Raw genomic sequence first — 27,526 nt, forward strand, 5'->3', positions numbered from 1 at the left:
GCCAAGCAAGAACCACACACAGTATGCTTTTATTTGTGATAAAACACACACCACTAAATCAACAATCATCATTTCAATGGTAAACAGAAAAGGTCTAGAAGAGTAAATATCAAATAGATAACAAGATTACCTCAGGCTAAGGGTTGGAAGAAGGGGAACATTAATCATGATTGTTTGAGTTATTTATGACATATTATGTGTGTATGTTAAATTAAAATGAAAACAGAAAGAAAACTGGAGAAGACTCTGGCTTCTCAATGAATGTTGAATTCAGCTAGGTCAGACATTGCCCATTACAAAACTGAGTTTAGACAGTCTCAGGCTTGGGAGCCACATGTCTGCCCTCCCTGGAGTGGTATCTTATATTCTGGACTCCACTCTCTGGTGCTATGTGTCCCTGGCAGCACAAAGCACTCTCCAAGAGGAGAGTTCTCAGGTAGAACTTGGCAGGTGAGGTGATGGAGCAGATTCTATCCATGAGTGTGGCCTTGGGCGCTTGAAGGACATAGGTCTCAAAGTAAGGAAGCCCGGACTAAGTACCTACTCTGAGGTCCTGGTGGAGGGAATGATGCAGCTCAGAAACACCTGGACATCTTTGTTCACAAGTTGTCCACTGTTCTCCTTCTAGCCAGCCTTTTCACCTCATTGCCACTTGTGGGACCTCTCAGTGTCTCCTGGTGTCCTCAGTATAGTAACAGTGACATCACACTAATGTCTATGAGCAATGCTTCTCTATCACCTTTATCATGGCTAGCTTTACTCAGACATTAACATTTACTGAGCACTCACTGTGCTCTAAGACTTTGTCTGACTAAATGATTGCAGTATTATGCCAGAGAAGTGCATTATTAGTCTCACTCTTCAGACTCAAAAACTTCAGCTCAGAAATGTCACACAAGGTCATACAGCCAGTATGGAACGGGCCAGGATTCCAGCTTCAGCCATAGTTTTCTGCCTCACAGTCCTGACCCCCTACCTCATCTCTGCATTATGCAAAGGCAAGTGGCATGATGCAATGGGAAAAGACCCTTTCCCAGAACTCTGAGCTCTTTCCGCTGGAATGCACCTGAGGAAAGTGATTTTACATGGAAAAATGAAATCTCAGAGCCAACATGATCAAAATCTATAAAGTGATGGGGATGGTGGGCAAAACAAAGAGAAATACTCAAAGCCACAGCACACTGTAAGGTTCAAAGGAGGTGAGGAATTTGAGAACAAGAGAAATGTTACCTTTCACAAAGATGCCTAAAAATGGGAAGAGTTTTAAAACAGTTTAGAAGAAAGCACAGGCAGATGACTCACTTACTCTCACACAGTGTATTCTGGGTCTATGCTTCACAAGGGTTGCCAGAGATAAGGTGGAAAGAGGTAGAAAAGACCCTGTGCCATAACCCTCAATTTGCTTTAAATTCTTTCATTTACCCTTCTCTGAGGGCCTAAGAAGAACATTTCTTTATTTTTTACTTTATTTTTTTTGCTGTAAGCCATGCTTCTTCACAACACCACTAGGGGCCCTGAAGCTAAAAGAGACTCTTTTACTAGTTTATTTTCTAATTCATTCCAATAGCTTTCTTGGAGTTACCATGGTTGTCCATGTCCTGAAACATGCCATGGGGTAGTGGAAACAAGGCTGATTCGGGTACTAGATGGGTCTGAAATGATGTCCTGATTCTACCACTCAGCAACTTGGTGACCCAGAGCAGCCTCCATGCCTCAAGTGCTTCAAAACCCTGGCTTTATTGGGTACTATGAAAAATAAATGAGGCTCTTCAAAAGGCACTCAGTAGCTCCTGGCATGTAGTAGTAGCTATTGCTATTAGAAGGAAATGCCCTGGTTAGCATTTCCCCAGGACAGTGGTATGTCCACCCTAGTATAGGAGCCCTAGAAGAGCAAGATGGCCACTGTAACAGAGAAGAAAATGGTATCAAGCTCTAAGCCCAGGGTTGCTCTTCCAGACACAGGGAGGGCAGGGGCAGTACACTTTGCAACCTAACGCAATGTGTGTCTGCAAAGAGACAGTCTCAAAGCAAGTATAGGCCCAGAGGGATATGGAAAAAACATCTAAGACTGCTCTGTTCCGAATGTTCCAGAAGCCTTCCAGTGGAGCAAGCAGAAAAGGATGGGGGCAAAAGGCAAGTTAGATCTCCTGAATCTTCTCTATCCTTCAAGCTCTTCCCCATCCCCTCTGCTCATCCCCTCTCCCCCCACACACAGCTACCAAGGTCTCTAGTTCTTTAGTCAGGCCAGGACCTGGGGGGAGCAGATCCTACTCTGCAGTCTATGCCAACAGCAGGAAACTTTTGCATTCCAGGCCCACAGAGAACAGAGTCAGCCCTGAGCCTGGGTTTTTTCCTTGGCACTTCTCCAAGAATTGCTGTCAGGAAGGCAGCCCACTCGGTGCCTTGGCATGGCTGTCAAGATTCCTGTATCCTGACTCCTGCCACTCTGGGCTGGACCACAGGGACCTGGCTGAGAGGAGGGCATTCCTGTTTGGTGAGCTGCTCTCCTCTTCTGTGGCAGGGAAGTTTTCTGGCAGTGGGGGGTCTGACCTCACCCTGGCCACTCCCTGGGTTCCAGAACCTTCCTTCTTGATGGAGAAGGGGGTTAGGAGCTGTGGACTGGGAGCAACTAGGCTGGGGTGAGCAGAATTTCCAGCACTTAAGGCAAGACCTGAGTCACTAGTGCTTATTTGGCCTCTAAGTGGGCCACCTACCAGCTAGGTGACCCTGGATATGAAAATCAATTTCCTCATCTACAAAACAAATTGCAAAAAGAGTCTACTCATTATTTGTAACTTTAAAAACTATTGTTACTAGAGAAACAAATTGATATTCCCTGAACATATTGGTCTAGTCCTTCTGTCCTGCCTTCCCTTTTGCTTCCCCAAATAAGGCTTTTTCCTACTTAACCCAGAAACACCAAGCTTTCCTCTAACAGCCTAGATGGACCCTGCCAAGGGCCTTGGGTATAGGCAAAAAGCTCTAGAGACACATGTCCTGGTCACATCCCTAACCCTATCCCACTGGACAAATGCCACAGGTGGCTTTTTCCAAACTGCCTTCCCCAGCCAGTGACCCCTTTTCTTTTCACCTGCCAGGACCTGTATTTCTATTTCTGTATTTTGAAAGCTGGTTGGTGGGGCACACAGAGTAATTAATGATTGATTCTCAGGCACAGCCACCAGGAGGTTTCAGAGCAGACTGCTGGCCATTTCCTGAGCGTCAGGACTAGTAGAAATCCCATGTGGCTGTGGCAAGATTGGGCAAGTCCAGGAGGAGACAGAATAGTGTGAAGGCTCTAAGTGTCCTGAGCACTTCTGCCATCTGAAAACGTAAAGCACACTGGGGAAGTATGGGCTGGACTCATCCACATCACCAGTCCTCCCCTTCCGCCCCTAACTCTGCTCCCCTCTTTTCAGGCCAAAGGACATTCACTACTCCCCTTAACAGTCACTCCTGTCCCCCTACAGCCACAAGCATGCTCTCCCTGGTTTCCTCTCCAAGAATTTCACCCAATGGCTCAAGGCTGCTTTTCAAAAACTCACTGTGCTTTGGGGGAAAGATTAAAGGAACTGACTTCTACAGCAAAATGTTAGAGGAGATTTAACTGTGGCTTTCTTGGGCGTATTGCTACTGCCTTTGTTGTCTAATAATAATTAACTTTTGTACAGAGCTGTAGTTTTCAAAGGGCTTTCACATACATAATTCTATTCAACCTCACAACAAAGCTACAAGGTAGGTCTTACCCTCCTCATCTCCACCTGCACCCACATCCTGCTGAAGAGGAAACTGAGGTTCAGAGAAAAGAAAATGGTCCTACTTCATGCAGTCAGGGCAGGAGCACCTACCTCTGACTCAAAGTAGAGAACTGCTATTTTCTTCCTAAAGGCTGCACTTTAGGCTGAAAATGGTTCAACAAGTATGGGAAGGGTGGGCTCAGTAAGTAAGAAGGAGGATTGTTGGGGTGGGGGCAGGGGTCTTCTGCCATGGCTGGCCTCCAGGAAGCCTGAACAGGGTATCTTCTGAAACTTCAGAAGGTGAAGAGGTGGTCCCAGGTTTTCTCTGCTGTGGTACCTGGGGCTGAGGTGCAGAGTCCCATAGAGACAAGGGGCAGGTCACCTGAGCCAGAAATTGGTAGGATTCCACCTGTGCAATCACTCACTCACCCAGTAGTCAGTTGAAACTCTGGATCACTTACAAAATACCCCAAATCATGCCCCTCTAATTAGCTAGTAAAACTAAGTCAATTCATTTACCCAAGACAGTCTCATATGGAAATCTCACACCTAAGGAAGGTCTTTGGTCTCATCTGGGGCAAACCAGACAATTCATCTCACTACCACCAGCACAAGAGATTTCAGCTGAAACTCAGAAAGACTGTCTTTTTGAAAGCTTAACAGATCTATATAGAATTAAAAAGTCACAGAACATTATAAAACCTCAAAAATTTAGAGGAGATAGACAGTTACCTAGAATGGCTGGAAAGCTAAACGTAAAAGAAAATTATTTCCCCAAAGAAACACTCAGATCTATGACCTAATTTCTCAACTTTTTAAAGGCAAGCTAGAGTTACTCATTTCTCTTTATTTTTGCATTTTAATATTGGCAACAAACTATATAATTTGGAAAAACATTGAGTTAAAAAATGTTAAGGGGATTTACACCACAAATTGCCAATCGATAGTCTTGGCAAGAAAACATTTTGAGAAGAGTCTGAGGAGAGGTGGAAAAAGAGGTGTTGGTTTTAAAAAGTGAGTTCTCAATTTCCCCTTGAACTGACAGTCAAGGTGCAAATGTATTTTGAAATTTCAAGTAAAGTCTAAGGAAGGATTTAAATCTTAAAACTTGAAGAAAAACTTCTATTAAAGATATTTTAAAATATTCATATTTCAAGCCCTTCATTTTCCAAAGAAGGAGACTGACACCAGCTAGGCAGAGACGGGGAACAGGTTAAAGACATTTCTTTGGCCTTGGTCTCAGGGAATCAGGAAGTATCAAGGAACCCAGACCTGATTTCCAATTGTAATTAGAAAGCAGAGCCAGTTTTGTTTATCTCTGCAGCAAGAGCTCACCGTGTTCTTACTGCTTGTTGGTTCTAGATTTTCTGTGCTGAATGTCCTCCTGGTCATTTGCTATATCACCTGCAGCCTGCAGGAGGGGTGTTCTAAAGGGTTGTGGGTGTTGTTTCTTTGAGAAGTAGCTTGCACAATTGCATATTAAGTTTTCATATTCAAGTTTTTTTTTTTTAATGAGTTCACAAGCAGGCCAGGAATGCTTTAATAACTTGCTGGTTTTGCCCTTTGAGAACTTTTGCCCCAAAAGGGGAGGGAAGATTGGCCAGAAAGAACACATTAGTTTTAATGATTATTGACATCTATCAGACCCTTGGATTCAGTAGAACTTCTGAAGTTCTCCGAACCAGGATGAGGACTTGTCAGACAGCCTGGACCATTGCCTCCTGGAAAGAAGAAACAGAGTCTTGGTCAGGCCTCCTCACTCCCTCACTCCACCCTCTCTACTACAGTGTCAGGGCAGGGGCCAGAGCTCCAAAACACCTGTGGGTCCTTTGGACCTATGATAAAAATCCGCTTCCATCCTGATACCCTTCTATGTTCTCTCCCCAGAGTGTGACCAGAAAAGTTAAGGATCTGGACCTTTTAAAAACCACAGAGCAATTTTAAATAACAATTTTGGAGCAACATTAAAAACAATAAAGCACCATGTGCTTTTATTTAGAGCCCTTTACAAATGTGTAGGATGCATTTAGAGACACACACATTCTTTTCTCTTTTCACAAAACAACCAATTGTCTCCTAAATCAAGAGATGAGGAAGGCTAGGTGGAAGGAGGTAGTGAATTCACTTTTTTAAAATTATTAAGAAAAGCCATTTGTGAATTTTCACATATGTGTACACGCACACTCCCCCGGACAATCTTTCCTCCACCCTTTCACTTGCTTCTTTCTATGTCTAGCACCTTAGCCCCCCATCAGTGAGCAGCCACTCGGGGCAACAATAGCTCTTCCAAGCCAGTAGGACTGTCCTCTCAATTGTAATCCTGAGTCCAGAGACCTGGCCTGAGGTTAGGGGAGTGTCCAGGCCTTGCCCCCCTGACCTACAGAACATTGCTTCCACATGCTCCCAATCTTCCCTATATCCTGATTTCCCAGCAGAGAGGACAGTGAAGAAGGAAGGGGCAACTGTTACCACCACTAAGGGCCTCTCACCCCTACCCAAAGGACACCTCCTTACCCACACCTAGGCCCCACACTGCAGAGGGTTTTGATTTCAGCAGCCAAGGCCATCGGTCATTGCAGTCCTGTCAATTCCAATGCTCTTTCAGGATGGGGTGAAATCTAAGCTCTTCCCTGCTCTTTCCTCAAACTCTTCTCCCAAATTCAAAATTCTCAAGGAACAATAAAGAGGGCCTGGTTGGGAAAAGAGAGGAGTCCCTGTGGCATAGGTAATGTGAGCACTATTTTCCTTAACCTAATAGTGGGTGAGTATGCATCCTGTCTAGGCGGCCCAGAGGAAATGGTTTCAGGACTATTCGGGAGTCTGCCCCAGAAGCGGTCTCCTCCGTGGTGAGAAGGTGGGATCATCTTGCCTGTAGCCTTGTGAACAAGCTTCTAGACATCAAAACAAAAGTTCCTTCCTGGAAAATAAAGAGCTGCTTCCCAGTGAACAGACCAGAATGGAGACAAGGGCTGCTGGGTGTCACACAGGGACTGTGCCTCCCACTCTGGTGGTCAGCGACCCCAAGAAGTTCCTGCGAATCTCATCCGCAGGCCCTGAGGCCTCCATCTCCCACTCCTCCAATACTCCCAGGCCTGCTGAGTTAGGGCTCAGCTGCCTTCCTCTCTTTCCTCCGCTGGAAACAGAAGCTCCAGCGAATGTTTCTAACTCCTGAGTCCACTCAGCCATGTCCCCCTTGCAAAATCCTCCCCTTCCCTCACCCTCCCTGCACCCAGCCAGCCAATCGGCGGCCTGTGAGCCGCGCCAGACCCATCTCCCATGGCCTCGGCGGGATAAAACCGGTCGGAGATGCCGGGTGGATGGGAACAAACTTCAGAAGGAGAAGAAACACAGGGCCCAGGGCACCCTCTCCGGCGGACCCAGGCAGTGAGGGCCTGTGGCCAGCCGGCCAGGTATGCGGCCCAAGGGTTAGCAGGGAGCTGGCTGGGAAAGAGTGGGATTCGAGAAAGGAGAGGGTCCCAGGAAGACTGGCAGCCTTTTCACTCCCAAGCTAAATCAGGGCAGTGGAGAGAAAAGATACCAGGTCCAGAGTTTGGGGCTTTCTCCTTGTACCCGCAATCCCGGATCCTCCGGACCAACACGTGAGCTAGGCCCAGCTAAGGTTGACCTCCTGTCCGCTCCAACTCCCCGACTCTTGGCACGCAATAAAAGTAAGGGACAGAGCTCGGGGAGACCGTCTAAGGCTGAGGGCTTCAAATCTCACGTCCCTTCCCCTGGATCTGTGTAGGGTAGCGGCTTGGCGCCCGGCGCGGCAGGGACCTACATAAGGAAGCCCCGAGTATTCCGCAGGCTGCAAGCGACTCCCCAGCGATGCCTCACAACTCCATCAGATCGGGTAAGGACGCGGCGTGGCCAGGACCCCCGAGTCCCCGCACTGCGTGCGTCCGTGCGTGCGCTCGGGTGGGTGAGACTCCGGAGCTTACGCTGGGGCTTGCGGGACCCACCTGCGTGAGGACGCAGGTGGGGGCGCCTCGGGCCTGGCTCTCCGCTAGGGCCGCCTCGCCATTCTCCGGTGCCCCACTCCGCCCGCTAAGGCTCCCTCTCCAGGTCTTGGTTTCTGCGGACCACACTGAGCGGTGAGGGGTTCTCTGTGGGGTCACAAGGATTGTCCTTTGCGCCCTACAACCATTTTACATGGCTCATTAGAGTGGACATCCTGCGCCTTCTCAGGCCATGGGCCGCATGGGTGCTGGTCTTGCAGCTCCCTTGCCCCGACCTCTAAACCCTGGTCTCCAGATGCGCGCAGTCCTTCCTGTGACTTCCCAGGCAGGACCATGAGTCCCCCGCATTTCTCAAGCCCTAGGAGAAGGAGCCTGTGGTCTGGGGGTTTGGCAACCGGTGGCACACTTTAGTGCTCTCGGGTTCCCTTGCCTGGCCAGTGGCAGACTGGCAGCAGCGCACAGAGTCCACGGGCGAGGACTAAGCTACCAACGGATCCAAATCCGTCTCCCACCTGCGCCCGGGCCTTGGGCCTTCAAAAGCGCTTGTGCTTCCTGACTGCGGTGCCTGCTTTTCCTACTCCCGGCCGGGGCCGGGCGGGCTCTGTACCGGGAAGGAACCCCGGGGTCGGGTCTGGTGGACGCGGTGGGTACGGCCATCCGGACGCTCAGCCAGTGCGGACAGCGGGAGGAGGTGCGACTCGGACAGCGGGAGGAGGTGCGACTCGGCCCGCAGTGATGGATGGAGCCCGGCCCGACGCGAGGAAGGCGATTTATGGGGCCAGGGCGCATCGCTATCGATTTGGGCCGGCGAAGTGAGAGGAAATCAATATTTCAGATGAATTCTTGGCGAATATGAAGTCCCGCTCGACAAACGGGACATTTGTTATAATAAGGAGGGTCAGATCCCGCGCGGCGCGCGGCTGAGGTCTCTATTTAGCTAACCGCCGTGGGATCCGGCTGCGCCGCGCAATGTGGGTCCCTGGGCCGAGGCTCCACTAGGAGGGGCACCGGGAACCCCCTAGGGCGCAGAAAGGTTTCTCGCCCTAGATTGTCAGAGCGAGTCAGCAGGATGTTCTCTCCTCGCCCCCCAGCTCCCTTCTGGGAATGTGCCAACTACCCGCTGCGGTCCCGGGCGGCTTCTGGGACCGCGGACTAGACAGACCTTGAAGCCCTTCCCGGAGCTGCGGGGTTGGTGAAGCCGGGGACCAGGCGAAGATACCTGGCACTCTTTATCCGACTGTTTTCGGGAGCCAGGAGCGCCCCCAGGCCACTTTTTAAGGCCAGAAGGAGGTTTGGGTCCTTTAACCTTTAGCCAAACCGGGTATGATACCAAGTGTCGCCCCTGCTTCGGGATCCGGACCCCAGCACGCGGTGCCGGGTGCCCCATTCCTCGCCAGGTTTCTCTTGGCCACTTCCGCTAGGCCTCCTGGAGTTTCAGTCTTTCTTCCACGACTTTCCCTTGACCTTTCAGGGCGATGGTTAGGAAGAGTGGGTGCTGTAAGACCTCGGTTTTTCCGGACTGATGCGGGACCTTTCCCTTCTGATCCGGGTCCCTCAGTTTGGCTTGTTCTTTTCGCTACTTATTTTCATTCTAAAAACATTTATTAGAGTAAATGGAATAAAAGAAGTAAAGACAAACGGCACAATTACTTTATTCTTAACCAGCGACAATTCCAAAAGATGAGACTCCGCTTTCCCTTTAGCTCAGATGCAAATCACTCTTGGGCTTGAGGAGGGAGCCATGTACCCTAGGTATTTTTCTGTTTGGGGAAGCCAAAGGGACATCTACTTGCTCCCCAAAACAAAGAAATAAAGCCGCGAGGGAGGGAGAAAGGGATTCCTCTACTAGTTTAATGTAGTGCTTTAAAAAGAGTAAGAAAATTGCCAAAAATATCTCCAACGGTTTAAGGCTATTCCTCATTTCTTTCCCGAATCCTCCCTCTCAGAAATGCCAAGCAGGAGACCCTCTGTATTTCTAATCAGTTGACTTGACACTGTTACCTACATTTAGAGCTTAAATTCATAAGATGACCCCTCCTGTTATTAAAAACCCACTCTCTCAGGTTTTAGCGGCTTCCCACTTTTCCCCAGTTCTGAGTTCGGCTGTACGTGGATATGTCCGATTTAAGTTTTCTCTGGAGCGGACTCCAGGGCGCTAGCTTCCGCTCGGTTTTTCGCGGGAGCGAGGCCGAACGCACCATTTCCAATAATCGGAGACCAGGCGCCCCTGGAAAAGTTTTCAACGCGCTTCCGCCACTCAGGTTGCCGCGGTTCACCCTTGGTTCCTTCTCTGATAATCTTGCTTTGCAGAAAGAATTTTCTTTTCTACACCTTTATTATTCAGGAATGGTACGAGTGAATTATTCTGATGCTCTGAAGCCAGCGATGGGTTGAACGTTGCGTCAAATCCTCAGCAATTTTGGTTGCATCAGAAAAAACAAAATCTGCAGCTGAGTTTTTGTAAAAATATTCAAAAATGCATGTGAAATGATAAATGCCACATAAATATTAAAATGAAAATAATATTGCGCCCGTGAGGAAAGAAGTTTAGTAAAATCAAGCAGATTGTCACTAAAAGTTATGTGAAATAACTTGCAAACCTCTCCCTCTGGTCCTGAAAATAGATCACTCAACCGGTAAAATGAGATGTAAGATCCAGGAGAAAGAATGTCTCTAAGTTCCTGATCAGAAATCTAAAGCCCTGTCTCTCCCCCTTGGTTTTAGACTTGGAAGGAAGGAGAATGAATACATCAGGAAAGGATGTATTTTCTTTCCAGGTTTCTTGCCCGGGTTAAAAATAAGGTCTTGGGAGGAGAAGCAGTGTTGAGGAACATAAAGAGGTATTGGGGTTCCTCAATTCATCTTTGTTTCAAGATGTTCTATCCTCCTACCCTCCTCAATGCAAGTTAATTAGGAGATAATTTAGCTACCTTGTGAGTTAGTTTAAAGATAAGTATCTTTTCAAGCTTTGTCACTTTAATTGCCCCACTGATTGATAAGAAGTAATTATTTCTAATTGACACTTTTTTGATGTCTATTGGAAGCATTTATTTAGGACCTTTTTGGGGTGGAAGGAAAGTTAATTAATTTTATCAGCCTACATTCAAAAGGACTCTAATTTTGCTGAAGAAGACAAAGGAAGTGAAACAAAACAAAAATCGACGCTATGGAATTTTAATTATTAAGAAACATTTTAATTCAAAGAAGACTTCTCCTAATATAATATGTCAAAACTTTCTATGGCCTTACCTTTCCAATTTTAATGAGGTGCACGTTTTATGCGTGTACATTTTCTCATGCAAATATTCACAAGCTCTTTATATGCGGACTGCCTGTGGAAGTGGGTCCCTCTGCTTTGTAATTATTCTTTGTGAAAAGTAAAGGCAAAAGAACTTAGCATGCTCATAATAAATGAAATTATTTTTGTAAAAGCTAACTGTAGGAAAGATTTGCTAGTAGTCATCCTCATTTTGTAATTATTGACGGAGTTGGGTATAAAGGTGAAACTTTACTTATGGTGACATGCGATCTCACAACTAAACCTTGGAGTAAACAGTTTAATAATTTACATCCTCCAGAACATTTTTTTTCTGTGTGAGAGAAAGACAGAAAGAATAAAGAGAAAACAAAAGACAATTAAAGGAGGCATGGGGAAGTGAGAAGACAAAGAGGGAGGTGGCTGCAAAGAATGAAAGGAAGGCACTTATTTCAAAACTGAAGGTATCCAGGTACATGAAATCTTTGCTGTTCAATGTAAGAAATTGAAGCCTGCTTTCAAAGTACATTCTTTTGAACACAAAATCTCTACCACAGCCCCTATGCCATCCCTAACCACCATCCCAAACCAACCCCCACTTTTCTATTTGTTAAAAAAGGCAGAATCTTTGGGAGTCAGCTGATCAGGATATTGGGTATCTGGGTATCACAGTTTTGATCTGGAGTCCATGGAAAGAAAGCAAGAAAATACACATTTTGCTCTGGGAACTTATAAAAAGACTACAGTGCTATTTTTTTATTATGAAAAGCCCCTGTGATCCTCATCTCTAGCTGTCTATGCAATCTTTTCATAGCTAGACTCGTGACTTACTAGTATAAGAAAATATTCCTAAACTAACCCAAAGTGGACACACACACACACTGCTGCACGCCTGGCATGAGAGGAACATAATCACACAAGATTTGTTCCTGTTACGTTACTTTCAGCCTGTGCCTTTTCAATAATTTTTGTATAAAATCTTGTCTGCCGTTAATGATGTTTCTCCCAGATTACGCGGGGCTGCAAGAATGAGGAAACGTTTTCAATGAAAAATAAATTTAAGACGTACAAACAGCAGATAATATCACATACCAACCTCACTATTAGTGAAAATGAAAAAAATATATAAATAATGCAAAAAATCAGCAAGGGAGAGTCTAGTAATGGAAAATTCCCCTGCAATTAAATGAAACAGTAATTTAGTAGAGATATGCCTGAATGAATTAGCATGTATTAATTGGTGCTCATAAAAACAATGTGTGTGTGTGTGTGTGAGAGAGAGAGAGAGAGAGAGAGAGATGGAGAGGGTAGTATGGAAATTATGTATTTTCCATAGGAAAGGTCCCTCAAATGTTCATATCAAATTATGTCATTGTCACATTCTGTCTTGTGAAAAGTTCCAATTCTTTCGTTGGCAAATTTCACCCACACACCCACAGTTTGGAGGCAAGAAGAAGAGCCTATCCCGCCCCGCACCCCCCCCCAGCAGAGAGAATGGACCCCTCCCCCCCCCTTCTTTTGGTACATTTCCAAAGGTGAAACCAATGGGGGACACACAGGCAAAATCACTGTGCTTAGGAATATCCAAGCGGTCCCATAAAGGCTCCCAGGTGACCTAACTCCTCCTGCGGTGGGGTGCACAACTAACTGTCACAGAGAAGGTTGCTTTGTGGTTCTGGTCACCACCATCCTGCTGGAGCATCCTCCTCAGTGCAGCAGGAACTACAGTTTGTAATCTCAGCGAGGAGCTTGCTAGGGTTGACTGGTGCATGGATGTGTTTACTTTCTCTCGCCACAGTTGGTCTGTCTTCAGTACTAAGCATTTTAAAACTGCTCTATTTATCAATCCAAGAGGTGCTGAGTTCTCAGTTGAGCTGAGAAGCTTTGAGTTCTGTGAATCTGAGTACAGAAGGAGCCGAAAGATAAAAGCAGCAGCTTTGTTGAGACAGAGACAGAGAGAGAGAGAGAGGTGATTTTAAAAGGAGAGAGAAAAGAATAAGCTCTTCCCCACTTCAAGACTGCAGATTGTTTCTGCTTTTTGGTTTAGGTATAGGCAGAGACACAGACTCCCAATGGCCCCCACTTCCTTCAGAAGTAGAAATTGAGGGTGAAAAACCCACCCTAAAAGGAGAATGTGCCCCACACTTGGTGTTCTTTGAAAGGATGATTTGTTCTAAGTTTGGACTGGAGCACCTTAGCCCAGGTTCCTTTGGAGAGGGAACCTAAAGACATTCTGCCTAGGAAACATGTGTGATCCCTGTGTCTAACAGGGGAGCTAGATAGCTCCTTCTGAGGAAGAGGCCCAGAGAACAGCAATCCAGAGGTCTCCTGGTTCCTGAAAGCTGTACTCTCCCAGGCCAATCTCAGTTCACCCATCCACAATGAGTGGCCCTGGAATGATGTCTTTGGATCAGGGCCAGTAGGCAGAGATTGTCACCCTACTTTATTTACCTGCAGTAATGACACTTTTAAGTAGATCTTGAGGGTTGATGATTATTCTTTTATGTCTAGAATTAGACTGATGGGCTCATTTAGGTTGCCAAATCCTCTCCAGATCTCTCCCACTCCCCAGTGGGGACATGATGAGCAAACCTCTCATTCAAGCCACTGGCCAGAAAAATTGCCATGGGAAAGTTTCTGTTTTAAACTGTAATTTGTGTCACTGAGTTTGTGCTTTACCTTGACTGAATTGGTCTAGGTAGAAATCTGTATCTCTTTACTGAGACATGTCCAAGGTTAATGGTAGGGATGTTCAGTGGTCTTCTAGGTCTTTTTTTCTGTATTTATTCCTGAGGATCCCCACCCCCCCCCATAGTCTCAAATGTCATATAAGATGCCAAGTATTTATTGGGCTCCCCACAGTCAGCCTTGCAGCCCTTCCTGCTCTGCCAATGCCACTTTTATATCCAAAGATAGAGAACACATCCACAAAAAACAACCTTACCCTGTCACTTAGTGACCTTTCAGTAAATGGAAGCTGTGATGATCCTCTCTGAGGACTGTTACAGATGTGGCATTTTGCTTAAAGCAGTCACCTCAACCATCTCATTTAATTCTTACAACTCTGCCCCCAAAGTATTGCTCTTGGTGCTTTAATAGAAAAGGAAACTAATGCTCAGAGAGGTCGGCCTGACTCTACTTCCCTGTCCACTGATCCAGCCACCTGGAATCCAAGTCATTATAACTAACTCCCTGCAGCGGGAGATGCACAATTCACACTTGCACACTTGATGGAAACTCAGCCAGAACCCTTGGTAAGAAGGTTTGAGTACTTGTACTGGCAGCAACCATCAGGGCCTTCTGTCTATTGGCTTGTGTTCCTCATCCATGTTCTCAATTCCTTAGCAATTAATTAAAATGCATCATGTTTCAATATGGTTCTTAGTCTTCCCATCTGTGAAATGGAAGAAATGGCCACTGTCTCAATGCCCCTCCTGGAAGTTGCTGTGAGGAGACAGAAAGGAGATCATCAGCCACTCAGAAAGGCAGAGGGAGGGGCCCTTTCTCCCCCAAGGCTGCCATGTCTCCACCTGCACCAGGAAGCAGTCACCTTTGGGCACTCTAACAAGTTGAAAGTCCTTGGGAACTTAGTTCTCTCCCTTGGCATCTCAAAATCACAGTCAGCCTACCTTCCCAGGGCCATTTCAGGGACTGATGACTGACTGCAGTGAAAACAGATTCATGGTTACCAGGAAGATCTGCCCATAATGCCAGGGACCAGTGCTGGGTGATGTGTCCCCAAGCAGCACAGCCAGCAATGGTGGAGGAGCCGCATGGCCTTTCCTAAAGTTTAGCCTCATTCCCTTTACAGCTTCCTGAGGGTCCCTCTAATGCAGTGATCCAAAATCAAGGCCTCTGCCCCTTTGGAGCCTTTTCAGAGGTTCAGTTTGTAACATCAACTTGAAAGGGTGTCCACTTTAATATGTTCACTTTTTCCTGCAGAGAGTAGCTACCTGTGGGGGTTGGGGGTGGAAGAGAGAAAGAGGGAGGGTGGAAGAAAAAAATTTTCTTTCCTTTTTTCTTTTAAGTCTTTTTCTTTCTTTTCCTTGTCTTCAGCCACAGTGGTCATCGGTTTTGTCTTTTTCACTTGTTTTCCTAAGTGGCCTTGGAGTGACCTAGCCAGTTAGTGCTAATTAGTGCACTGGGACATATTGTCTCTGTCAGGCTAGCACAGCAGAAAGGTCCAGGAACTAGCTGGGTGACATGTCTAAGAGGAAAATGGCTTAATTTACCATCATGTGAGCTGTGTGTTTGCACATACCCGGGTTCCTCTGTGTGTGTGTGTGTTGTGTTTTTTGATTCTTCAGTATTTCCAGAAGGACAGAAGAACTATTATTCCTGGGATACACTCAGGGGCTATGAAGTGTCAAGAGGATGAGGGACTTTTGAAATGACCATGAAGCCAGGGCATGTTGAAGCCTCCCACCTCCAAAGTGCCTTTTTTGGAGGCAGCAGGAGAGGGCTAAGCCCTGGAGGCTTTGTTCTTGACCTAGACCTTGCTATTTTCTCCCTGCATGACCTTAGGTAACTCAGTTGCCTCTGGGTTTGATTTCTTTATCTGTATAAAATATGGGGATGTTGCAGGACTTCTAGGAAGCAATGTAAACAAAATCAGTGTCTTCACCTGGCACATGGTGGCTGGTCAAGAAATTTTTTCCTGTTCCATACACTGGTAACCAGGGAGGGGAGTATCCAGGGCATATTTCCAAATGTTCCACTGTCTTAATATTTCTGTGAAACTTCAAAGGGATAACTTGAAGCCCAGCACTGAAACTTTGTTCCTTTAAAAATTTGGGAGAGACCTTTTAATATTTCACATAGACAAAATAACGAACCCATCATAGAGGGATGCTGAGGTTAAATGAAGGGATACACAGGAAGTGCTGACAAGTCCCCCATAGACATCGTTAGCTATTATGTAGCCCCATCTAGAAAAGGAATTACTATTTCATTTTTCCAGAAAACCCAGTCATAGGGGGAACACTAGGCATTAGATAGAAATGTCTATGGACTTTATGTTGGAATTTTAGGAGTTCAGTAGAATTGGTCTGGGAGCAAATAAGAGTTCACGGGTCTGCAGTTATTCTGTGTATGCAGCTAAGACAGGACAACAGGAATACTTGCCTTAAGAACTTGTTTTTAAATGACACAGTACCATACATTTACTTAAAACATTAAAATCCACCAGTCTTCTACTTTAATCTCTTTTTCTCCTCCCTTCTTTTCCACCCACCTCTATCTTATGTTTTCCTATTTGTGTAATAATAATCCAACTTTGGCATGAGAGCAACCCTATTAACGTTTAAAAGTCTTGGTGAGAAGCTGAGCATCAGCCCTTGACTTGAGCTCTGCTGTGCTTGTCCATTATAACACTGAGACTAGTTCTTGTTCTTGAGCAGCATCAAATGGAGGTGGTAGCAGTGGGCTGACCTCCCAACACTTATGGCGTCCCATCCTGTGAGGCATCAGGCTGTGACTCTGAAGTGGGAGCAAGGAGGAGGAATGATGTTGGGAGTCAGGCACTGAGGCAGGAAATGGTACTTGGGTCAAGCAAGGAAGCAGCTGGAATCTGAGGGTCAGTGGCTTAATTCAACTTAACAAGCCCACATGGAGTGCCATCCACTGCATACAGGGCACAAATGCCAGCAATGGTGGCATTTGTGGCCAGGGTAGAGGAGGTAAATGACTGGGCTACTGTCAAGGAAAGCGGAAAAGCACCTCCTCAGGGCAGAGAGAAAGAATCTTGCAATTCCCTTAAAAGAGGACAGACTCATGGGCTGCGAAGGAGAATAAGCAGACTAAACAATTCAGGGGCAGGACAAGGAGGAATACTGACAACCCAGCCTGTGGGTAGGGGCACCAGGGAGTGTTGGAGGCTATTTATCTTGAACAGCCACTCAGCACAACTACATCGTCACCACTGACAGGTACCCCTCATCTGGCCTTCTGGAGTCCTCTCAGTCCATGGAGCACTGTTCCAGAAAGGCAGTCTTTGAAGCTATATAGGATCAGTAAGCTCCATAGTGGCCCATGCTGAGGCTCCATCCCCATGCCACCGGCCAGATCAAAGCAAAAGGTAAAAGAGCTGTAGGTGCCATTGCCATGGAGATATATTTACTCCTGCCAAACCAAAATGCTTGCCAGATACTTCCAATGCTTAACTCCTCTGCCTGCATAGTTGGCAAACTTTGTAGGACTTCTGCTCTCGAGGCCTCCCACCTCCTTGACAGTGGTGTGGCTGTTGTTCTGAGACTGCCTTCCTCAAGGAAGGCATTAGCTGGAACGTATCCATTGCCTAAGGAAATATGAGGCCCAGGAGTACACCGTGCCCCTGCCTACACCACTCTTCATCCCCACCTCCCTGGAAGCCTCTCCTTGTACCACAGTGTAGACACAACCATGCACAGCCTCCTATCATTTGCAGATTATTTTGCCTGTGTTCCTCAATCTGCCCAAAAAGATGGTACCCATCCTGAAGGCAGGGAATCTATTTTCCCCCTTTGGTGGAGGATAAAAGGGAGTGCTTAAAAGACTGGTCATTAAGATCATACACACCTGCCTTTGAATCCCATTCAACCACTTACACCTGTGTGACCTCAGGACCCTTTACTTTGTCAATGAAATGGGACTTATCAGTTCTGCTTCAAAGTACTGCTGCAAGTTGGGCATATTTGTGAAGTACTTGCTCCCCACATCTGATCCAGTTCCTATACCACCTCCTTGTAAGACTTTCAGGATTCCTTTTCATCCTCCTAATTCCCCAAGGCCTCCTAGCCCTTTGTATAACTGTTTTGCTGTCTACTTTGCATAGGGGCATTTATCTCTGTGGCTCTCACCTTCTAGACTTGAGCTACTTCAGTGCCTGGTAGGATGTATACTGCACACATTCCAAGAGTTTCATAGGTTTTTGCTACACCAAATAGTCCACCTAGACCCAGAATTGTTCAAGGCTGGGGGACTCACAGATGAGGCCCTGTCATCACATTGTACTGAAGAAACTGAGGGCCAGAGAGGTATGCTTCAATTCAGATCCCATAGCCATTTCAGAAGAGCATGACCTTCTCAAAACCAGGCTGTCTCCATGACCCTGTGATGCCTCCCAGGGTGTAGCAAGAGTAGAGTAAGGACTCAGCTGAGGGAGTGAACACTGGCTGTGGCCTGTTCTGAATGAGCAGTACTCTGGTGAAATTAGAAGTAGCCTCCCTCACCTGCTGATGGGACTGGGCATCCCAGTGAGAACTACTGAGACACACAAAAATATAAATAGATGCATATGTACACATACCCAATACGCATACCCAAATATACAGACACACAGTTACACATCACCAGGCCTGGGACTAGAGAAAAGTGCAAAGGTACCCAAGGCACAAAATTTAAGGAGGTTCTCTTTCTCATGCAAGATCAGAGTGAGCCCCAAGAATGAGTACCTCCTTAGATTTTGTAGCTAGGATGCCTGTCTTCACTCCAGTCCCCCATATATGATACACTCATCTTCCATACTACATGTACTCACAGACATACACAGATATACAATACTTACCCTCTCACAACATAAACATACTAGGAGCAAGCCTTTACAATGTACATGTGTACATGTTGAACACTGTCCTAGGTCTACAGGTGATTTTAGAAAAAGGAATGCCAGAGAAGCCCCTGTTCTCAGAGATCCGGGCAAACGCAGTTACGAGGTTGCAGGTGCAATTGATGAATCCTGGTTGAATCATACGAAGGAAGTGATGATAGATGTGGTAGGGATAGTAGAGTTCAAATTGTCCAGGGAATTTGCTCTGTTTTGCGGGTTCATTTAGGCATGGGGCCCCTGATCCATGACCTCCCTGTTCTTGCAGCTTATGGTTTGAGATCTGAATAGTGTCTAGCCATGTTCTCCCTCTCCGCTTCCCCCCAACCATTCCCTCACTGAAGTTATGGGACATGAGTAGTTATGGAAGTCCAGTGGAGACTTTTGGGGTTCAGCATGCTTATTTGCAAATGAGACCTAGGGATGGTCAATCACTTGCCAGTGGCAGCCCCTAGCACAGTTTGGTTTCTGGGGTTCATGGTGGTTTTTCCTAGTTAGGAACAAAGCTTACAAGTGAGCAGCAACAGTAGAACAGTATTCATTCTATCCAGAATCTACCCTCTCGTTCCCGAGGGTGAAGCAGTGAGGAGCAGGTAACTGAGGAATGTCACTAGCGAGATTTTCTGCTCAGATCATGAGAATGGCTTCTTTAACATTCTACCTTCACTCAGAAATCTTGAGCAACTCTGCCCCACAATATAACAAATAGTTGTGTCTCAGCTTACATATACCTCTCCTCACTATGTCCTGAAAAGGAACTGTGAAAGGAACAGCAGTGGTCTCATGGACACACAACACCAAGCTTGTCACAGCACCCACATGGGCTTCATTTATGATTATTTCAAACAGTATGGTCTCATGATAAGTATTTTGTACATTTGATCTACCAAGATTTGTATAACATTCATAAATCAGTAATTCCTAAATAATGTTTTCATGCAGGTGAGCAGAGGTGCTTATTGAAATAATAAATCAATAAGACTAGTAAGAGAAAGTACATTTATGGGTAAAATATATTCAAGTTTAAGGTTTAAATTTTTCTATTTAAGAGCCATTTCCTCATCTTTTCCTTAGGATCTGATTTAGTAACACATCATGATTTTTGATGTATCAAGCTCACTATTTTGTGGTGATTTTTGCAGAATACTGTGACCTTTCAGATGCCTCATGTCCTCACAAGTGTTATAATAGCTGGTGTTGGTATGAAGCTGGAATTCCCTGATGTTCACATAGTAGCCATAGCTCCTCAGTAACATAAAATGATAAGATCAATATGCCTCTGTCAGAAAGCATCTCTGGGACTCCCTCACTCATCTTTATTTTTCCTAGCAAACCCCTCTTCTTTCCAGGCATACTGTATGGCTCATGTGTGTTAGTCATTTAAGAAACCCAAGTGCTTTGCAGCAGAATATAGTAGGCTACCCACATCCCATTACTCAACTCCCCATGCATGTTCCCTCTCATCCATCACACCTTTGGAGCTGCTCTTCTGTCTCATTCTCAGCTTACCTGGTGCTCACCTTCAATGGAAGATGAGGAAATCATGACTTTTTTTTTTGTCTCCTTCTGGGGTGCACAGACTTTTTGTTCTACTCTGTGGGAAGGCTCCTATTCCCATCCCTCCACTCTTCTATGGAGAACCTCTCTCCTCCTGGCAAATTTCTCTGCTAGGTAAGTGCTTAGTCTGCACCCTATGCCCAGATCTCTTCAGGTTTTTCCCGTTTTGCTCTCTGACCCTGACTCCCCAGTCCTCCTGCCTTGGTCCCTCTGACACTCAGAGGGACCCTGTGCAAATCCATTACCATGACTTGATGGCAAGTGATTCAGTTGTCCCCAGGTTTTATGATGAGCCCCCAGCCAATCATGCCTCTTCTGGCCATGCAGCCCTCAAGTTTTACCTCCAAATTATTTCAAGTAGTGTTATTACTCAACTATTTAGTTCAATAAGTAAATGTCTACAGAACCCTTCAGTGTGGCATCGTGGAGTTAGGCTTTGGGGGTTCAGGACTCAAGATTTAGTACCTCTGCCTTCATGGTGACATTAAAGAGAGAGAAAAGAAAACTGAACTTTCACCCGCAACCAAAGAGGAAAAAAGGAAGGCTTCAGACTACACTGACACAGAATGCTTTTGTGTCAGTCAGAAATGGAAGAGAAAGGCAGGCTCACTGTGACCCAGTGGACATGGCCCAAGGCAGGGTCCAGATCCTACAAGGTGGTTCAGAGAGGGACCAATCCCAGCAGAGACATGGAGTCCAAGGAGTGTGTGTCCTATGAGGGAGACAGCAATGGAAAGATAAGTGGGATTCAGACCAGCTCAGGGGCATGGCAAGAGAAGCCAGGCTGGAGCATTACTTATGTTCTGCTTTCAGCAAGTCAGTTTAGGACATTTGACTGACCAGTGCAAGAAACTTCCATCCTTGCCTGGCTTGATCTTGCACTTCTGTGGTTGGCAGCTTTCGTGTCCTTTTTGGTCTCTTGCCAGAGCCACCTACCTCCTGACTCTGTCCACTTTGGCCTTTGTGTTTTTTTATTAAGAGGAACAGCTGTGACAATAATCTGTGATAGCTAGATTATTCACCTTATCAAAATGTTTTGATTTCTCTCCTTCCCTGGCCCTATTCCAGAGAAGCTTAGGCTGGTGATTTTCCAAAATAATCTTAGATTCCTGTTTGTACTTCCTTTTAATCCAATCATTAACAAGCCTATTGGGGCTAACCACTGGTGTTCAATCTGAGAAGACTGTATCCCGCCTCACTGACTCTATTTCCCACTATTTCTGTGTGCAAACCAGTGTTCCAGCCAACTAATCATTGTTTCCCAAACATACCATGTACATACCCAAACTTCTGGGCTTTTGCCTATCCAATTTCAGGTGCTTGGGACACTATCCCCACTCCCACCCCTTTGACAAGGCACTGCTCAAATTCCACTTCTTTTGACAAGACCTTCTTAGACAACCTCAAACTTCAGTGAGTGCTCTGTCTGACTTCCCACTGTCCCTACTTTGCTCTCTTCTGCTGGCTCTCACTACCTGTTTTCAACACAGTACCTGTCGCTTGGCTTTTCCATTGACACCCTGCTTTTGAGCTACACAAAAGTAAGACCTCTTTCAGAGGTAGAAAGCTACAGCCCCAGTACCTCACACAAACTCCTGTGTGGAGTGAGGACTCCACAAATGTCTTGATTGGTAATTTTTACCTAATTTTCCATTAACATGTTGTTTTACTAGTTGAATTAATTTGCACATTAAGTTTTGTATGTAAAATTTTCCCAAAGTAAAGTGCACCTGATTCTTTCCCAGGATATTTCTATAATTACTTTTCCATTTTCTTTATAAGTAGCACCTAGTAGGCTGAAGAAATAAGAATGCAGCCCTTCAGAGAACCCAATGCAGTCATCAAGGCTGGAGCTTCCCTACTAGGACACCTGCCTAGTCCTGGGAACATCTTTCTGGCACACTAGCTCAAATGCAGGGTAGTCAGGTTGGACAGCAGAGGCCACTGAGAGTTGCGAACACAGACAGATGTAGGCAGTTCTGACCCAACAAGGGTCCTGCCTGGTGGACACGGGTATTGGTTTGGCAGGGTGGTTGGTTAGATTTAAAGTCAGAGCACCTGTGAGGACTAAGCATTTCAAGATTCATGTAGGATGGGACTAAAACTTCCAACAATATCTAACACATAGTAGACAGATATTTGTTAAGTGAAAGAATCTCTCCCTTCCTCCCTCTTCCCCCCCCTTCCTCCCTCCCTTTCTCCCTCCCCTGCTCCTCTCTGTCTCTTTCCCTCCCTCTCCCTCTCCTCTCCCACACCTTTTTCTTTCTTTTTTCTTGCCTTTAGAGATGCCTTTCTCAAATGAGTCTTTAGTCTAGCATCAGGAGTCTCTGGTATTCTGTTAACAAATATAGAACCCTGGAATCTGTATCCTTCACAAGCTCCAAGGCATTATTTTTTAGATCATTGCTAGGGTCTAGATATGATTTGTCTCCCTAAAGGCTTACATATTGGAGGCTTGTCCCTAATGTAATGGTATTGAGAGGAGGTGGGGCCTAATGAGAGGTAATTAGCTCATGAGAGCCCATCATACCTGTCTCATGGGAGTGGTTAACTCTCATATGACTGGATTAGTTCCCATGAGAGTGGGTTTTGTGCTATAAAGTGAGGCCACCCCACGTGTTTGGTATCTTCCATACTCCTGCCATGTGATGTCATGTTATGAGGCAACAGGGTCCTCACCAGATGTAGCTACCTGAACTTGGATTTTTCAGTCTTCAAAACCATGAGCAAAAATAAATTTCCTTTCCTTATAAAGTACTAAAGTACCCAGTTTCACGTATTTTGTTAGAGCACACAAAATGGATTAAGGCAATCAGCATTTGAGAAACACTGGCCTACAGTCAGACCACCAGAGGCCTGTCATGTATGGAGTCACTCATGCCAGCCTTCTGGGGATACTGCCCTTCTTGTAATGTCCCTTCTTCCCAGAGATTTTCCCCCTGCCTGTGGGCAGGGAAAGATCAGACTCAGACACAGTCTCACATCTGCTTATAACTGGCTATGCACAATCCACTTACTGATCCAATATAGGGCCTTGATCTATAAAATGAAGATCAAGGCATCAACCTACCTCCTTTGTAGAGCCATTGTGAAAACCCATCTCTGATGCAAACAGTGACCCATGGATGTTTGTAGAAATGAATTAAATTTAGGAATCATTTATGTGACAACACTTTGAAAGGCTCCTGGAAAGAGCATAACCAACCTGTAGACTGGACCCTTGCTCACAAAGTTCTTGAAAGGAGGAAAAGCCTGAAATCCTGGTAGATTGGGGAAAGCCCATCAGGGCAAGACTAATAGATACCCACATGGAGGCTTTGCTGTGCTGGTTCATTGACACCCTTCTGTTAAAGAAAAACTTTGCCAAGTGATTAGAAGGATCAAGAATGGATAGCAGGAATGGTGGCTTTGCAGGGAGGACAGCGACATCAAGAAACACAGGTACACTTGAGAGGGTAAGATATTAGGAAATGTTGTTCCCCTGCTGCCTGACTGAATCTGTCTTGTACTGGAGAGCCTTTGGAGGGAGACTAAAGAGGTAGCTAAATATCTTAGGACAGGAGCTTCTCCATGCTTGCTGTGTCCAGAGCAGTTAAAGTCCTGTTGAGCTGGGTATGATGGTACACATCGATAATCTCAGTGCTTAAGAGACTGAGGCAGGAGGATCACAAGTTCAATGCCAGCCTTGGCTACATAATAAAACTCTGTCTCTCTCCATTATCCCCCCACCAAAAAAAAAATTGATCTTATTCATTGGTTTTCTAGGGCTGCTGTGATAAAGTACCACAAACTAGGTAGCTTAAACAATAGAAATTTGTTGTCTCACATTTTTGGAGGCCAAAGTGTCAAATCAAGGTGTCAGCAGGGCTAGATTCTTCTAGGTAGTGGGACAGGGGTGGTGCAATCTGTTCCATGCCTCTCCTAGTTTCCGGTATTGTGCTTACAGCCCATCCTAATGATCTCATTTTAACTTAATCACTTGAAAAGACCCTGTTTCCAAGTAAGGTTGCATTCTGAAGTATGGGTGGGTGAGGGGGCTAGGACTTCAACATATGAATTTAGAGGAAGCATAATTCATCTCCTAACAATCTGAGTGTTGCATGTCCTTAGTCTAGCTCAGATACTAATGACCCTAACCACAGAAATCCTGGTTTGAGACTGACAGAGAGGGAAGGGAAACTAACCTCTAGAACCTTCAGTATTGCTCCACCAGAGGAGGAAACTCTACCTTCCAAACCCAGAATCCCTAAAGGAGAATCTCAAGTTTAGGTTCAATATTTAAGAAGATAAAAATGACAAGCAAATAAGCTGATAAGAGAACCCACAATCTTTCAGGATGTTCCTTGATCAAGAACACATCCCTCCCAATCTGTGCATCTCTTCCTCTACTCTACCCAGATGGCCAGAGCCAAAACAGTGCCAAGATCCCAAAGGGCCTCTAAGGATGGAGGAAGGAACACATACCTAGGTCAGAAAATTTAAGTTCTGTCCTGGTTCTACAGGAAGGAAGTCTAAACATAAGAAAGTCATCTCCACTTCCTGGCCAGTGACTCTCTAAGAAATGTCCTGCAAAGATCCTGCACATATCCCCCTCAATAGTCTGTTGGCTATAGGTGCCCTCTCATCCATGATACAGGTCATGCCACAGCCCATAGCACCCTCTGTGAGCAGCTACCTCTCATCTTCTACAGCAGCCTAGGGGCCATCCTGCTAGTTTGCAACATGGGGAGTCAGCACAACATTCTCCACAGAGCTCTCTCTGCACCTCCTTCTGGGGTCTTCTGGCCTTTGGCCCTGAGCCTGGATTGTCAGGCTCAAGATTATCTGCTCCACAGAAACTGAGGTGCAGATCTGTGTGGTCACAAACCACAGGGCAGGTGGACCCCAGGCCTAATTCTCAGCACTGTGGTTTCCTCCTCCCCTGAAACCACAGCCTGCAGCTTGTGTCTGTCCCCCTGTCAGCCCCCTCCCTTACCCCTGTCATTTCCGCTTCTTTCTGCAGCAGTGAGTTTAGCTTTAGAGCAGATAATCCCCTTGCTATGGTACCAGGTTCTAGGGAAGCCGCTGTCTACAGTTATGGAAACCACAGATGTGCAGTTTTGTGTGTTGTGCTTGAAAAAGCAGCTCTTCTTCATTCGTTTCTACAAGTTTTGCTCCTCAGGATGGCCAGTCCCTCTGGTCCTGATGAGGGATCCAAATGTCACATACATAGTTCCACAGAGACACACAGATCTCTCTCTCTCTCTCTCTCTCTCTCTCTCTCTCTCTCTCTCTCTCTCTCTCTCTCTCTCATGCAATCTTGCTGACCATACTTCTAATTCTTGCCAAAGCCCACCCTTTCCCTGAGTTGTCCATCACATCTTAGTCATCTTAACTAAGATCTCAAAAGTAAAGAACTCCCAGAGTTAGAACCTTGGAGGTCATTTAGTTCAACCCTCTTGGTAAGGAAGAGTCCCCTTTCCTCTATTTTATGTGACTTTATTATATTTAAGACCCCCTAATTCCTCTGGCCACTCAGTCATTGTAGCTACCCTAACTCCAATTGTGTTTCCTTCTATTCCTCTTCTTCCATTCTTTCTTCCTCCTTTCCCTCTTCTCACTCTCTAATGTTTTCATGTCCCCATTAGAGGCTCTTCTAACCACCTCTCTACTTCCCTCCTTAACCATCTCTGAGTTATTTATAACACTGTAACTCTGAGCTATAGAAACTAGCATTACATTGTTACATACGTCATGGAGACCCAGTTTATTTATTCTGCACCTGCATCTCCATCACACATCTCCATCACACGTATAGAAACTCTCTCTCTCTCTCTCTCTCTCTCTCTCTCTCTCTCTCTCTCTCTCCTCTCTCTGTCTCTCTCTCTCTCTCTCTCTCTCTCTCTCACACACACACACACACACACACACACTTCCCCTCCCTCCACAGGGCTGCTTATAGAAAGGAGATAGTATATGTTCATGGATAGAAAAACTTTAAGGTTTTATATCATGTTAAAGATTATTAACTTGTAAGTTTCTCAAGAGCAAGAACTGCCTTCTACTCAGAAACCATTTCACCATATTCATGCTTCCTGGAATACTATTAGACAGAGAGTGAGCACTCATTGAACTGAAATCTAGTAAGCTGAAAATTATTTTAACCTATTTTTAAAAAGCAGTATTAACAGCCATAGGCCTGTAACCCCAGGACGAGTCGAGAGTACAGCATAGTGATTTGTGCACTAGGTGTCCAAGTGTGTGTTCAGCAGATGTCCCCACCAGCTCCCAGATGCACAGCTTTGGCCCTAGCTATACAGTGTAGTGGGCCCTCCCACGGTTGGAGTGTGCAATGCTGGAAGTCTGCAGGTCTCTGAAAGCTCTGGAGAAGGAGTCAGACCTCTCCTAAACCTTCAAGGAGCATTGGGAAGCTCCATATGCATTCTCTGACTGGATTTTCATGTTCAGTCAATTAATTAATGTTTTCCATGCATAGTTACTGCCATCTATTGAATGGATATAAACTCTGGGAGTCTTTTTAAAATTCAGGCTTGAGGACACCATGCCAAAAGCTTGTGGATGATCTAACCAATGTAGAAAGTTTCTGAACTCTCTAAGTGATTCTAGTGTTGTGTGCATCTGGGAAGGAAGCAGTGCTCTGCTCCCAGCTAGGCTGGCCAGTATAAGTCAGATGAGGTGCTGCACAGCCCTACGGAGACTGGCATCCAGGATGAAGGTCTGAATAATAAGGGTCAGATAAAGGACTCAGGTGAGGGGGTGTAGGAAGAAGAAGATTCTTGAGCTTTGCTCCTGGGAGACTTCCCTCCTTGGGTGCATAGAGGCCAGAGTGCTGGGTGTGAATTAGTCATGCCCAAGGCCACATCCACAGAGGCCTTCAGGAAGGGGAGGTCCTATATCTCCTATTTGGGAAATAGTACCCAAACTTAGCCATAGGGAGAAGGTATCCCATTCACCTCTTTGGCCCACTGATACAATTTATAGGATCTAAGAAAGCCAGCAGAGGCCTCCAGAAATCTTTGAGAGAGCTCCAAAGGCCACTCTACACAGGCTAGTCTACACAAAACTTGGACTTTGTGACCTTCAGACTCAAAGCAACACTTTTATATTCCATGTACCTCCAGCCTTCTGGTCCCTGTGTGCCTGAGACCTCCAGACTGGCTGCATGAAAAGGCAGGTCCTCAGGTGAAGTTGTACTTTTCCTAGAAAGCTTAGAAGGTTATTGACATGCAGCAGTTCCATCCCAGGAAATCCACACACTGGGTCCTTTCTTGGAAGGGAGGTGACAGGGTTAATGTACTGGCTGGGGGAGGCAGAGAGAAAGGCCTTGAAACCACACAGTGAAGCCAACCAGATTAATAGAGGAAGAGAGAGGGGGGTAGACCATTAAGAAGACAAAGAGAAAATCATGCTGGAGCAATAGAAAAGGAAATCTAAT

General features: G+C 45.8%; 1 protein-coding gene across 4 annotated transcripts in view; it reads left to right on the forward strand.

The window, feature by feature from the left end:
* Nucleotides 1-7,018: 7,018 nt before the first annotated feature.
* Pax8 (paired box 8) overlaps nt 7,019-27,526 on the forward strand; it is a 57,793-nt gene continuing 37,285 nt past the window's right edge. For all 4 annotated transcript variants that reach the window (XM_074050165.1, XM_074050166.1, XM_020151532.2 and 1 more), the window contains exons 1-2: nt 7,019-7,147; nt 7,483-7,590. In XM_074050165.1, coding sequence (XP_073906266.1) covers nt 7,566-7,590 — 25 coding nt within the window. In that variant the 5' untranslated portion in view covers nt 7,019-7,147; nt 7,483-7,565. The remainder of the gene's footprint in view (nt 7,148-7,482; nt 7,591-27,526) is intronic.

This window comes from Castor canadensis, chromosome 12, assembly GCF_047511655.1.
Source record: "Castor canadensis chromosome 12, mCasCan1.hap1v2, whole genome shotgun sequence".
NCBI lineage: Eukaryota > Metazoa > Chordata > Mammalia > Rodentia > Castoridae > Castor > Castor canadensis.